The sequence below is a fragment of the Anser cygnoides genome, chromosome 7 (genome assembly GCF_040182565.1).
Source record: "Anser cygnoides isolate HZ-2024a breed goose chromosome 7, Taihu_goose_T2T_genome, whole genome shotgun sequence".
In the NCBI taxonomy this organism is placed as follows: Eukaryota; Metazoa; Chordata; class Aves; order Anseriformes; family Anatidae; genus Anser; species Anser cygnoides.
This window is the reverse complement of record NC_089879.1, coordinates 8,086,024-8,100,594: the sequence shown is the minus strand read 5'-3', so window position 1 is coordinate 8,100,594 and position 14,571 is coordinate 8,086,024. Positions and strand designations below refer to the sequence as shown.

The following is a 14,571-nucleotide window of genomic DNA, read 5'->3' as shown; positions in this document are numbered from 1 at the left end:
CTGGAAAGAGTAGAAACCATTCTGGCAATTTATTATCTAAGAGAAACTAAAAGACATCTATGAAATCCTTAAAGATATTGATGGCTCTAGAACCTCTTATTGCAACTCATTTCAGTAGATATTTGGGGAATTATGAGACATTGCTTTGTCTGAAGAGATTTTCAAGAGGATTTCATTTTTAATGTTTTTGATAAAATTTTAATTGAGCTTTTTTTTTTTTGCTTCAACATAGCATTCCAGAGATTTCTGATAGCACATCTGGAAATAATGGCATGCATTTGTGCGTGTAGTATGTCTGCATACATGTGTAAATGCAATTATTTTATTTACTTTTTTTTTCACATTGTATGTCCTCTCCACATGGAACACAGTGAGGAAAAAAAGAAAGATAGGAAAAAGAAAAAACAAATTAGAAAACCTGAGTTTGTACACATGAAGGGGATGGGTTTGGCTTGCTCTAGGCTCATACACAAGGTTGCCCTAAATCACTATGGCTGTAAATGGCAACTTGCTTATTTAAACTGAGAAGAAAGAGTCAGTCAAATGTGTTGCTAGCTACTGTAATCTCTTGAGCACCCCTGTCTAGAGGGCCTGACTTTCTTTGCCCATGGTAATCCTATGTAGCTAAAAGCCTGGTAGCTTTTCCTCCATGGAGAAAGCATAAACTACATCACAGACATATAGAATCAGTTAAGATGTTCTCAGTGTATTTAAAGATAACTTAAAAGATAGTATTTAAAATATAGCTTGTATGTTCTCTGAAACTTCAACCTACCTGTAACTACAGCACTTTCCTTATTGGATGTTGATTGGGGCACTTGCCAACCCTTACTTGCATTCTTTGCATTCAGTCCCACACGATGACTTCTAAATTGTAACTCTGTCTTCATAAAACATGCCTGCACTACTCCTTCTTTGTGATCTGTTTCCAAAACATCCTTTGCCACACCTTCCTCACACCTAAAATGAGTTATGGATTTTTTTTATTATCTTCATCATACAGGTGCAGACAGCACATCTCAATTAAACTTTTTAACTGACTTCTTAGTTGTGCTTAATACTTCCCTCACTGCAGCAGTATTGTGTGTTAAAATAGATTGCCAGTGGCACACGTATTTCCATACTTCTGTATATTTTTATGGAAATCTAATTGTCTTCTGATTGTATCACTGCATTTTAAAACAGTTTTGTTTTGCAGTAATGAAAAGCAGGAATCCTTGATGTTACCTGAGTCAGGGCCAAGTTTTAAATTAAATTATAAGCCTTGTATAGAACTGGTATTAGAAGAAAATGTTAATTGTCCCACATCTCAAAGGTAGCTGAGAAGTTTCTGAAAGACTGAGCAAAATTGTCCTATTTGAACCTAAACACAGTGTAGAAAGTTGAAGAAAGTTATGAGCACATGACAATAGGTTCAAAATCAAAACAGCTTTGGAATTTAAATTATAATAATCAGAATATTAAAAAATATAATAAACAGAAGTTGATACCAGTTGAATATCTCTGTCCTTTGAAACATTAATATTAATAGTATTTTATCCTTTCTAAGGATTTCTGTGAAACAGCAACACCTCAGAGGACTATTTCCTAATATCAATATGATGCATATATTCTGTAATAGAATTTCTTCTAATTTGCTTGGGTAGCCTTAACTACAGTTTTCCTTTCCACGTGGTATAACAACAAGCCAGCTTCGACCTGATAAACATCTATTGGAAGTTTGCCTTGTTATCTGCCTATGGGTAGTAGATCATAGGTATTTAATTGTAGCAGGAGAGAGGTGGCTTCAATACAGGTTGGTCTAATGGGACTTTACCTGCCCCTTGCCACGGGCACAGGCTGTGACATTTCTAAGTCACCTGGCAGTGATGCTTGTGACCATCCCTGTCCTTGGGGATGGGGTGAGGGATCCAGCACTGCTGGAGTCCCCCTGGCTATGCTGGATCCAAGATCTTCAGATTTTCAGATTTTCACTCTTCTAGTATGATTAACAAATAAGTCATCAAGTCTAAAACTGCTGGTTATGATACCATAACTAGCCACTGAAAGATGCTTTCTGAGTGACGCACAGGCTTCACAAAGTCTACGAAGAAGCGTTTAATTGCTAAAGAGGCTGGGGCTGGCATTTAGCAACCGCTGCTGGTTTTGTGCTGCTGATCTAACCACAGGAATTAGCAGTGGGTTCCTGTTTTTCACTGCTGCTAAACAGGGAAGCACTGATTTGAGTGGCTGCCCACAGGAAAGGGGAAATGAAACAGGCTGGAGTTTAGCATTGAATGAGTACAGTGTGTGTCATTTTATGGATGACTGGTATTGTGATACAGTATCTTGTAAGACCTATAGAAATTCTGTCTTGTAGTCACTACTGAAAGCAAATAACCAGAAAGAAAATACGTGCAGTTGATAACTTACCGTGGGATGCAGTGTAATGCAGAGCACTGTAGTCACATTGCTAGCTAATAAAGAAGTGTTTGTTTGGAATATTTTACAAAGGTTGGTTTCTATAGTAACAATAATCGTGAACACTTTCAACTTCAGAAATAACATCTGCTTGATGACTGATCTCAAATCTCAGCTGTTGTTTAAGTAAATAAGATCCTGCGCCTTCTGCTTATTGTATTAGCCAGTGACATTTGATATGGGGCATTTATTTTCATGGAAAGAGCACCATAAGACTGGGGAAAGTGTTGTGAAGGGGAGGGAAAAGGGAAGAGGAATTAGAAATAATGATGAAATGCATGACTAGACTAATAGTAGTTACTGCTAAACTAAATCAGAGCTTACATATAGCAAAAAGTAAATTTGTTCCATTCTGTTGACAGAAGTACAGGATGAGCATTCCTCTGTTTTACTCTTGGCAGGAGGTTAAAACCTATGTACAAAACTAGGGTTAAATAAACCATTTGGTTAGAACTAAATATAAATATATATATATATGAGATGAAGTACAAATATTCATGGAATGCAAGGATTTGAATCAAACTCCAGTGAAAAGTTAAAAAAAAAAAAAAATCTGTGAATTTTCAAGGAAACTTTAAAAAAGATGGTCAAATTACTGGGAAAAAGATATGTCTTTTGAAAAAATTTGCGTACCATTTCTGGGAACTTGTGGGCTTTACAATGTAAACTTTCAGGCTACAACATTACCTTAAACAAAATAACAAGTTTTTCTGTACTTTCATGCATTAAGAATGGAGTCTATAGAATTCAACTGTTTTTGGTGGTGGTGACTCTATAGAAACCTACTGAAGAAAATAATAAAAATATAAAGTAATGAGAAGTTCCCTGCTGTGTCATAGGAAACACAAATGGAGAAGAAGTACAAGCAGATCAGGACTATGGAAACATAATCAAGCTACTCGTTTTCAGTTAGCAGTGCTCAAGGGCCTAAGCATACTTTGGAATATGGTATTTTCTACAAATAAATAAATAAATAAAATTGACACTTTCTACATAAGTCAAGTAAGTGGCATTCAGGAAACCCAACTTCAGCAAATCCTTTATGCAGTAAATCTTTGCTGGCTTAGTAAAAATGATGTAGATCTTGTAATATTTTAAAGGAATATTTTTATTTATTTATTATTTTTAAAAACTACCTCTTTTTAAAAAAAAAAATTATTCCATGTTATCATGTTAAGCCAATATGAGTAATGTGCATAAGCAGTTTCATTCATGCGAATAATCCTGTTTGTTTTAATGCAACAGCTTCACCAAACACCAATTCTCATGTGTCTAATTATTTGTCAGAATAGATTCTTTAAGGAAAAGTTTTCTTTCCTGTTCCTTTTCAGTGGAGTTTCTAATATGTTTGTGACCAGTGTAGGTGTTAACAATCTTGATGGGAAGCCATCTTGGAAAATATCATTAAGTGATAATACCTGAGTTTGAGTTCATTTGCCGGATTTTTCAAAGAAACTATTAAGAAAATAATAGTGTCAGATTTGTAGTTGCTATAAATCAACATAGTTCTGCTACTATTTGTGTGTTGTACTGATTTAGACAGCTGAGAATTATCTCATAGATATTTGAAATTTTAATTGATTTTTAAGATTCAAGTGTAAAACTGTACCCAGTTATGCTTTCAGATTGGTGAATGGGCCAGAGTAGGAGGTCCTCAAGAGAGGAAAGTGAGAGACACATCTTGCAACACCTTTACAAAGGTCTGGCTGTGCTATCATGATCCTGCCAGGCTGCCCTCTCCCTTTCCACCTCTGGAGATGAATGTTAAAATGTGTTCATTAAACGAAACAGCATTTCAACACATGCTGCTACTACTATATGATAGAGCAAAACTACATTCCCTTTTGCTCCCATCATGTAATTTTTCCTTGGGGTAGAAAAGTCTGATTGTTTTTTCTGCTACTGGAGCAGCTATGATCTGATCCACAACATCCAACACATGGTTATGTGTCACAAAAACTTCTGTGTGCTTACAAATCTTAAACAGTGGGGTAATTTGTTTCAGAATGATGTTTTGGCATTTAAAAAGAGCACATTTTATAGGACAATCAAAACAAATGCTGTGTCATGCTTTGAGGCATTCAGTTCATGTCTTCCCTATGTTCTGTAGGCTGTGATCTGTGTAAGGTGTCATGATAGAAAGTCATTTGTTATTCTGGTGCTATTAGCATTTTTTTCTTGCATTAAGAATATTGCCAAGTTTGCACTTTAATCCATTCTGCTGACAGCTAGCTTTCACAATGTGTCTTGATTTAGTTCTTATTCTTATTATTATTATGATTCCAGGTATAAATGTTTTAATTTATCATTCACTAAGCATCCTGCATGTGGCCAGGAGGTTACAAAAGAACCTTAAAAGACATTGTGGAAAAAAAAGTTCACTAAGGGTATATTACAGATGCCATATGGTGTACTATATTTTCTTTGCAAGAAATGCAAAATACAGCACAATAATTTGAGGATACTTGCCTTTTCTAACCTCTCAAGTCTGGTATAGATCTCCTAATTAATAATTAAACCATATTTTTAATGATTCTAGGATGCTGCGCAGGCACCTTCTAGTCAGAACTTTTCAGTTCTCTCCTAGAATCATTGTAGCAACGACAGACTGAAATTTTATGATCTGCCCCAAGTAAAGGACAGCCCAAGTTTTTCTGCCTAATGTACATTTTAGGAATCTGCAGCTGACTCCGTTTGCTTTTGCTCCCAAAGAAACTAACCTGCACTGTGCTTGTCCTGAGCTCAGAATTCCCCTGATGCCAGCCACCACAGCCACCCTTGTTAGCCTGCAAGTCAGGCAGAATTTAAACTGCACCTAATACTTCATCTCCCTCACCCTGAAAAGGCAGTAGTGGTTACGGAGGGACCATGTCTTCTCGCAGGCAATCAGTGGTAAAGCAACTCACCGGGATACACAGCAGCAACAATCTGGTTTTAATTGATCAGCCAAAGTACTAACAGTGATGGGCTGTCAGTGATTTGTCAGCAGTAAAAATGTAAGTTTTCATAGACACGAGCCTTTAAGGCTGAATTGTGAAGGAATAATGAAATTTTCCACTTCTTGTTTCTAATCCTTGGAGATCCAACAGATATACCCATCTGGGAAACAAATGCCCATTAGCACCACTTCACTGCACAGCACCACTTTGACTTTCAGAATTTGAAATGGCAGTAGGAAGAAGAGTTTACAGGAAAGTATCTGAGGATACATGATGCTTGGTATATGCCACAGACATAGGGTCTCAGATGATTTTCCGAACAGGATCTAGCTAGCTGCTGCCAAGATAAATTTCTTTTCACAAACTGGACACTAGCATTGCCAACCTTTAATCAGACTCAGACAGCTTAATAGGAGAATGTTCTGGAGGCTCTTGGGGATTCCTCTGGCAGTAATCCAGTACAATTGCTACGCACACCTTCTGCTGGAAGTTACGTCCAATATTTTGCAGATTAACCTGAAATTGCTCTTATGAGTGGGCAAGATATAACAGTAAAGTAAACCCAAGTTTATTTAACAGTATGAAAAGATAGAAAACTGTATACATGAACACAGAAAGGAAATGAAACACAACATGCCTTACAGCCATCTGATGTTTTGTTTTAACTTGTGTTTTGCATTCCATTCAACCAGTTGTGAAAGTCAAGAAAATTGCTGGATGGTTCACATTAGTGTCACAATTCAGGGAAAAAAAAACAAAAACACCTCTAGGTAAATGGATGCAAGCTTTAATAGGAAACCTGGCTTGGAGTTCTTTCTGGAAACCCCATTGAAATGCAGGTGATCCTTGTAGCTTAGTCTTAATTCATAATTCTCTTGCTAATGAAGTGCTATCTTAAACAGCATTAGCTTTTGAAATGAAGTCTCTTATTAGGTGAACTGAGACAGAATAACTTTGTTGCAAATAAATATACACATTTTTTTTTGCAAATAAATATGGTTCATATAATAGAAATACAGCTCTTCTGGGTAAAAACACTTTCAAATTGATACATAAATTCAACATCAGTACATAACCTTTGATAACTGACAACCATTCTAATCAGAAGACTGCAAAAAGAATGCAGCCCATTAGTACATATTGGTATAGTTACGACAGAGAGGTAAAACAATAAGCTGAAGGATAACAATGCGTTTTGATCACTGCTGCCACAATCACAGCTTGGTAAATCATACTGTGGTTCTTTTTATTTCTAATTCCCACTGTTTTTCTTGTGGAAAGTAATATACCAATATATTTAAGATTTCCATGGCTATTTTGAAATGAGGAAATTAACTGAGATTTATATATGCTAAAAGAATGGTGCAAAATTAGTTTTAAAAGATAATTCACTGTAAAAAAAAAAATCTGTAAGAAATGTTAGTGTAACAATATTGGTCTCGTTCCTTTACATTAGCTTGTTGGTCTTAGTTCCATCAGCTGCTATAGAAATTTTCAGAGGAAACTAGCTCCTCCTGAAGGTCAAGGAGAGCTGGTAGACTCCTCCCAGGAAATCAGTGCTGGCTGAGTGACTTGCAGGAACAAGGCGGTTGCCTCAAGTGTTCTCCAGTATAGGTGGAAGAATTTTAAGATGGTCAAATCCATGCTTTTCAGCTTTTACTGCTCTAGGTAAAGTGGATATGCACCTCACCTTGGTGAGACCTCATTAACTAGAGTTATAAATCATTAAGAGATCCTCAAGCAAAAGACAGTGCAGTGCAGAACCACAAAGGGTTGACAACTCTTAGGCTCTGGGCCATTCTTGCAGGTTAAGCTGAGTTAAAGCTTTCCACTCGCTAATTGTGAAAGGAACTCTGTGGGATGGATGAAGTGAAAATCTTTAGTGAATGCTTATATTTTCAGTAGAACCCTAGGGTCATATGAAGAACTGGCACTTCCTATGTCGGCCAGAGTTGCGAACGTTTTTTGTGGCTTTGCTGATTGATTCTGTTGCAGAATTTCCTGAAAGGTCTATCTGCTGGAACATAAACAAGGTTTGGTGAAAGCACTTTTTTTTCCTGTTGTAGTCATTAAGGCTTATTAAGTGTAGCGATAGGACAAGAGGTAACGGTTTTAAACAAAAAGAGGGTAGATTTAGATTAGATATTAGGAAACAGTTCTTCACTATGAGGACACTGGAACAAGCTGCCCAGAGAAGCTGTGGCTGCCCCGTCCCTGTACGTGTTCAAGGCCAGGCTGGATGGGGCTTTGAGAAACCTGGTCTGGTGGGAGGTGTCCCTGCCCATAGCAGGGGGGGGGGGAACTAGACTGTCTGTAGAGGTCCCTTTCAACCCAAACTATTCTGTGATTCTATGATTACTCCTTACATAAATCTGTGGGGAAAATTGTCAAAACTTTTGGGTGGCTGAGCTCATACTCATTTTAATGACTGTTAGTTCATGCATATCCAACATTTAGAATAGCAATGCAGTGTAACACTGATAGTCAAAGAAAACAGAAGTACAGATTACAGTCTATCTGAAGCATTGCCTTGTTTCAGGTGTGCCAGGTGCCTCAGGGCAGCAGCAGGAGCTGTTAAAGCAGTAAGGTGCTGCTGGAAGGAGCAGATACCATCTCCTCGTTTCTTTGTCATCAATGATACTCTCCAGTACCATTGGTTTTGCTTCTCTTGGCGAATAAACATTGGGAAAGTCAGGTGGGGACAGGATGGGGGTTGGCTGCTGATGAGAGTTGCCCGTCACCTCCTGTTGGCAGGATAGCTGTGCTAGCGACATTCGGAGTTTCTCCAACAAAATGGCTAAAAAAGCCCCAGACAAATTACATCAATGCAATTCCATGAACTTGAGAGGATCAATTTTCTTTTCCTCTTCTGCACTGCTCAGAAGTCTACCTTTACTCCACTGAAAACAGTCAGAGCGATCACAGAATTTTGCTCTCTATCTTTATAGCCTGGAGTAATTTACCTCAAACAAACATTTACTAAATGCAGAACAGGAAAACCAGGAGAACATGAAGAACATGTTCTTCTGTGAAGAACAGACTACCTCTGCCTTCAACTCTGTTTTAAATGAAAGGGTTGTACTGTTGTAAATGTTGTAAATGAAAGTATTGTGAAGCCTCATTTGATAAATGTGTTTTACCAAACAGCTTCCCAGCTCAAGCTCCACATCTAGGAGAGCTGCAGGAATGCCAGTATATCCTGAGTAGGTGTAAGAGAGATGAGGATGTGCCTGGGCAGGTGAAGGAGAGTTTCCACTATTGGGAAAATGTTAATAGTGAAACTAAGATATTTACAGGGTTTTAAGGCTCTTGATTTTGCATGTAGGTACCTAAATTTGGTCAAAATCCAACTTAAGTATTAAAGTTCTTTTCTGAATTTGAGACTTTCTTATCACAAATAAATCAAGAAAGCCAGAAAATAACCAAAGAATTCAGGAAAAGAACCTGAAGGTAAGAGAAAAGGAAGATGTGCATACTTGTAATGTAACTGAATGTGCACCTTTCCTCCTTTTCTATGTTCCTAACCTCTTCAGAAGACATAGTCTTTTGTTTCCTGTTTTTTCTCCCCTCTGAAGTCTTGCACATTGAGGTCCAGAAAAGTTTTTTTTTTACAGTCAAAGTCTGGTATTAATCCTGTCATAACAAGATTGCTTATTTGCCAAGCCATCAAGCTTAGTTTATGTGGAACTCACCTGACTAATTCTGCATTAATAATATGATTAAAAACTAAGTTTAAATCACCATCATTTATTACTAAAAAAGAGTAAGCCAATCTCTTTTTTAAAAAGAAGAGATGAAATTTCATTTATAGCGAATTCTTGCAAGTAGTTCTAAAACCATTTTAGTTAGGAAACATTGGAGTGATTAATGCATAGTTGTTTATATTTTAATACTTGATTTATATATCGGATCTGTATTTGTGCACATTGTCAAACTTTATTCTGTTCTTGTCAAAATACTTATTACTGCTGACAGGTGTAACATGCTCACATTAATCCTTAATTCCTTGATTCAATTTTCTAATTGCTTTTTTGGCATGAGATTGGAGCCATTTAGTTTTACATGATTTGTCTTATGGTATAATAACACACTCTTAAAAATTGGATGCACCTAACTTAGAATGCTAAACAGAAATATATATATATTTATATATATATAAAAATTCAGATTTTCAGTCTGTGTGTGTGTATATATATATATATACACTGAAAATCTGAATTTCTATAGCACTTCTGTAAGAAACCACTTCTTGGAGTACAGATAGAACTACAACCCTTTACATTTTTCCCTTTCCCATATTCATAGTTTAAAAAATATTTTCATCGATAGCCAGATGAGAATTAAAGTTAAAGTGTTGGTACATTGTATCCAAAGAGGTTCTAAACTCTTATAGTTAATCCATGAACATCTCCTTGGTCATTGTTACCTTCTCCTGCTCCTCTCACCCCTTCATGCTGCTGCCTTCTGTTGCCCATTCTGCCAGCTAAGAATGGCAGAATACATTTCCCATTTTTTTCTTGGGTTGTGTGCTTAAAACTGTTCATTTATGTTATTACAAAACTGCCAGATAACACAATGCAAGGTTTGATGGGGTTTCCAATACTTAAATTAAAAATAAACCTGTTTTATTACTTTCTTGTCATTACAAAGTAGATGTGATAACTTAATAATAATGACTATTTTAATACAGGTATGGCTGTTTTTATGCCAGTAACAGTAGCGCAGTTATCTGTGCTTTGGGGGGGGGGGGGGGGGGGGGGGCTAAAATTTCTTTCTTTTAGAAACAGATCAGGGGTGAGCAGAGTCTTCCCAAGGCTTGTTAATTCCTCACAACCTCACCCAGGCTGCTGGACTTTAGCTAGATTTTCTGAAACAAATCTGAAGAGTGGATAAATTTTTCTCTGATAAAAATGGTGAACCCTGCGCAGAATTCTTCTGACACTTAGCTCTCTGACTAAATAATTAAGTAGAAATTTAAATTTTATTATTATTTACTCTCAGTTTTATTCCTTATTTTCTCCCCTTTTTTATTGTCTACATCCGCTAACTTAGTCTTTTCTTGTCACTAGCAATAATTATAATAATATATACTCTTTGATCCTTCTATCCTTTTCTTGTTTACTTCCCCTTCCTTTTCACCTTCCCACCTGTCAGTTGTGTGTAAGAAAGGGGATATAAAAGCAAAGTGTTGTTTAATAAGACAAGTATTTGTTTATTCTGCATTCTACTGATAAAGTTTTATTAACTCCGTGATTGTCATTTGTGCTTTTTGGCAAAAGCACTTTTTTTGTGCAGGGGAAAAAAAAGAAGATAATTCTAGTAAGTAAATCACAGTAGCTAAGTGCTTTGGGCAAACAAACACGTGCCTTATCTCTTCCAAAAAAAAAAAAATGTGGAAAATGCATGATAAATGGTACATTTCAGAGAACATGTTATGTCACTAGGAAATAACTTTGATTCATGGTTATATATTTATCTTTAAACAACTGATAAACCTCGGAGAATCTAAATTATTATCATTTGCTCTATGCTTCTCTGGCGTTTTGCTAGCAAATCTAAATGATGTGAGGTAAGATTATACATCTCCTTTTTCAGTCATAATGTTCCATAAAGAATCCCAATTTTTAAGCACAAATAGAAAATTCCTACTCTATGTGATTTTTGGATGAGGTCCTCTGTAAAAATATTTATCAGAAAGTTTCCTCCAATTGTGTTTAGAAAAGTATTAGTATAAACTTCAAACAGAAAATGACGACCTGTTAATGAAAGGTTATATATTGCACAGCAATATAAAATATCAATTTGACATATAATTCAACATTTTTTCATCAAATTAAAAGACATAACAATAAATTTGTTCCTTTCAGTGCTATGTCGGTGTATACTGTATTTCAAATTACAATTTAAAATGAAGATTTCATTTTGTCTGTCTTTTTAAATGGGATGAACAGAATAGTTCACTTGGAAGGGACCTTCAAAGACGATGTATGTAGTCCAACTGTCTGACCACTTCAGGGCTAACTTGAAGTTAAAGCATGTCATTGAGGGCATTATCCAAATGCCTCTTGAACACTGACAGGCATAAATAGAAAGGAATCATGTTATATTCTATTTGCTTTGGTGACAAATCAGGGGAGATGACTTAAATGCTCCATTACTTGCACTACTAATACTAATTCTTTTAATAGCAAATACTTTTTCAGGATTCAGAGCCACTACAAGGTGAAGTAGGAAGCACAGGGTGGCAGTGAGCTGAGTTTAACTGGCATGGGGCTCCATCCCTGTCTAGATGGTTGGAAAGAGGGAACTAGGAAGAAGCGCTGGAGTTAGCGGCACGTGTTAAACAAGACCTAAGGTCTTGGGGAGGTGCAGGTGCTGCCTGTTGGGGCAGTTGGGAAGCCATCTATTTTGACAACTGAAAGTGCAATAGATAGGAGTGAATGAAAGCACAGAATAGTAGAAGTTATCAGAGAGGTTTACACCAGATCGGACTGCTGTCAGGACTGGTATGTTGTATTATATTACCCTATGCCTATGCTTGTCTGATTAGATTTAAACTGCCCAGGGCACAAACTAGCTGCTAGTCTGAATGATCCCCTCAAGACCGTTTTCTATATTAAATGCTGTGATCAGAAGAATTTTTTTTTTTTTACATTGCCCTTCAGCATATGTAAGTCAAAGAAACCTTAATAAGAAAAATTTCCCACACCATTTATTTTCCCGTAATCCACTGATACTGCTTTTATGTGTGTGCAATCAATGCTTTTAATTTTAGTATGGCTCTTTTCACCCCCCTTTCTGCATTTCTTTTGGTATAGAGTCATATCACACAGCAGTGCCTGTCTAGGTGTTTTGCTGATCATAGATTGATGGAAGTCATTGGTAGATACACACCAGCTTAAGAAAAACACAGAATCTATTCTCCTCTTCTGTTGCTTTGGCCAACATTAGGCCACTGAGTTACAGAAAATTAAATTAAATGACCCAGATTTAGTTTATTCAGTTTAATAAACGTTTCTTATGCTGTTTTTTAAAAGTGATTGTTGTTAGCTGAAACTTCTGGGGTTTTACATTTATAGTGTCATCATTTGGTAAGGTTTTAGTGAATATAGGTTGTCAATCACTGTGTCTTGGCAATTTTAAATTAGATGACACTTCTCACCCAAGTTATTTTAATGCAATCGCCTTAAATGAATCTACAATCATGACTTTCAAATATGACCAGGTAGTAAAATTAAGTATATTTATCTATTGCTCAATTTATTGCAGTGTTCTCTATTTCCTTATCTCCACTGAGCAGTAATAAATGTTGGTTACTTGGATGTAGAAAAATAGAAAATGATAATTGCTTCACATGATGGAAGCGCCTTTGTTTTCTTTATATCTAGTATTTCACTGTATTTTACTTAGCTAAACTATCATTCTTCTTCATATATTTGAATCAGTTGACATTTTATATATACTTTGCATTTTGCATGTAAATGGAAAGTTTTATGGCTTTGAATTTTGAATGAAAACATCAAACTGGTATTTTGCCTTGGAACATGACAGACATTCTAAAAATTTACAAACAAGGAGAGAAATGCTTATGCTGATTTTGACCTAATGTTTTCAGAAATATCTTTAGGGGTTGATTAAACATTTAAGCTCTTAAAAGTGAAATGCCTGTCTCATAGCAAGCACAAAATATGGAAACGTGTAAATATGAAAACACTGTAAATTGTCATATTAGAAACTTATTCTATTGCTTTGTAGGTTGCTCTGCTTCCTTCTAGCTCCTAGTATCCTCAGTCTTGGTAACTTGAGACCAACATGGCAGCAACCATTCAGCTGACAGCTAACTGCAAATTAAAAGATCTATATAGCCAATAAGAGAGAGATGCTTCGTAACAGCACATACCTCCTACCAGCAAAAGCACTGTTATATACTGTCTTATATGGGACAAAGTAAGATGATAATCATGCAGGCAACATTTGAAGGGAGTTTGTAAGTTTATTTAAATAAAGTAACATTGCACCTGTTTTCTGTGTGTGCAGAACATTCAGAAAGAACCTGCCTCACAGAAATCACTTGCTTACTGAGACAGACACATAGAAGGCAGACTTACTGGTCTGGGAAACTTAAGAGGGATCTTAATCTCTCTCATCTATCTACTCGTTTCCCCGTTTTGACATCAGGAAGGCTAGGTAACAGCTGGTTCCTTTAGACTGGCACTTCTGATTCTTAGAATATGGGAAATCCTAGTACTCTTAGATACCATTGTGTATACCGAAAATATGTTGTGATTTTCTAAGACTAAGAAGTTGAAATCGCTAGATTTAGTGAGCTATAAAATTAGAATAATAATTTTGTTGTCTTTATGATCATTTTATTTTTTCTGTTTGATTAGATTTGCAGTGTGGGCTGTTAAAGCCCATTTTTAAGTCAATGAACATGAGTAGGACAATCTGCTTAAATGCAAAGAGCTAATTGGGGAAAAAAAATCTTCATGCTGTTACAATGAACCTTAAAATAAAGAAGTACAAGTAAAAAATATAACTAAAATCCCTATAAACCTTTACATAAGTGCCTTCCTTTTACAGGGTGCTCCTAAACCAATTGCTATCGAGCCATGTTCAGGAAACAAAGCAGCTGTCCTCACGGTATTTTTATGTCTGCCAAGAGGATCTTCAGGAGTCCCACCCCCGGGTCAGTCAGGTAAGGCTCGTGATGGTGAGCATTATCTCTGTCCTCATGCAATGAAGTCTTGGACAACTGAGCAGATGCAAAATAAGTCTATGAATGCAAGGGGCTACACAGTCAAGGCGTTTAATGCAGGTCAATGTTTAATGAGGAATTTTCATCTGGAATTTGATGTGGTATAGCACATAAAAAGCCCAATGATCGAACAAGGCTGATGTGCAATGACATACTTCAGCACTTCCTGAAATAACATGTTTGTGTACCAATTTTTCGCAGGACAAAACACTTTCATGTGCAGCCACTTCTACAATTTCAGTTCAGCTGCTGTAAATGGTGCTATAAAGGGAATACCAATGCTTATTCTTGCTTCAAGTTAGTGTTTAGTGCACTAACTTCTAGTTAAGTTCCTTTGCACCAAGAGAAATTATTCCCAATGCTGTGCTGACCAGGATTCAATTAAAATATTAACATTTCCCAGAATGCCTGTTG

At 36.4% G+C, this 14,571-nt stretch overlaps 1 protein-coding gene across 6 annotated transcripts in view; it reads left to right on the top strand.

The window, feature by feature from the left end:
- The window catches only part of ATRNL1 (attractin like 1), a 495,684-nt gene that overhangs the window by 424,767 nt on the left and 56,346 nt on the right, over nt 1-14,571 (top strand). For all 6 annotated transcript variants that reach the window (XR_010832767.1, XM_013174611.3, XM_013174609.3 and 3 more), the window contains one exon: nt 13,983-14,097. Coding sequence is in view for 5 of the 6 variants with exons in the window: in XM_013174611.3 (XP_013030065.3) it covers nt 13,983-14,097 (115 nt within the window). In the remaining variant the exon portion in view is untranslated. Of the gene's footprint in view, nt 1-13,982; nt 14,098-14,571 lie in introns of those variants that run through there.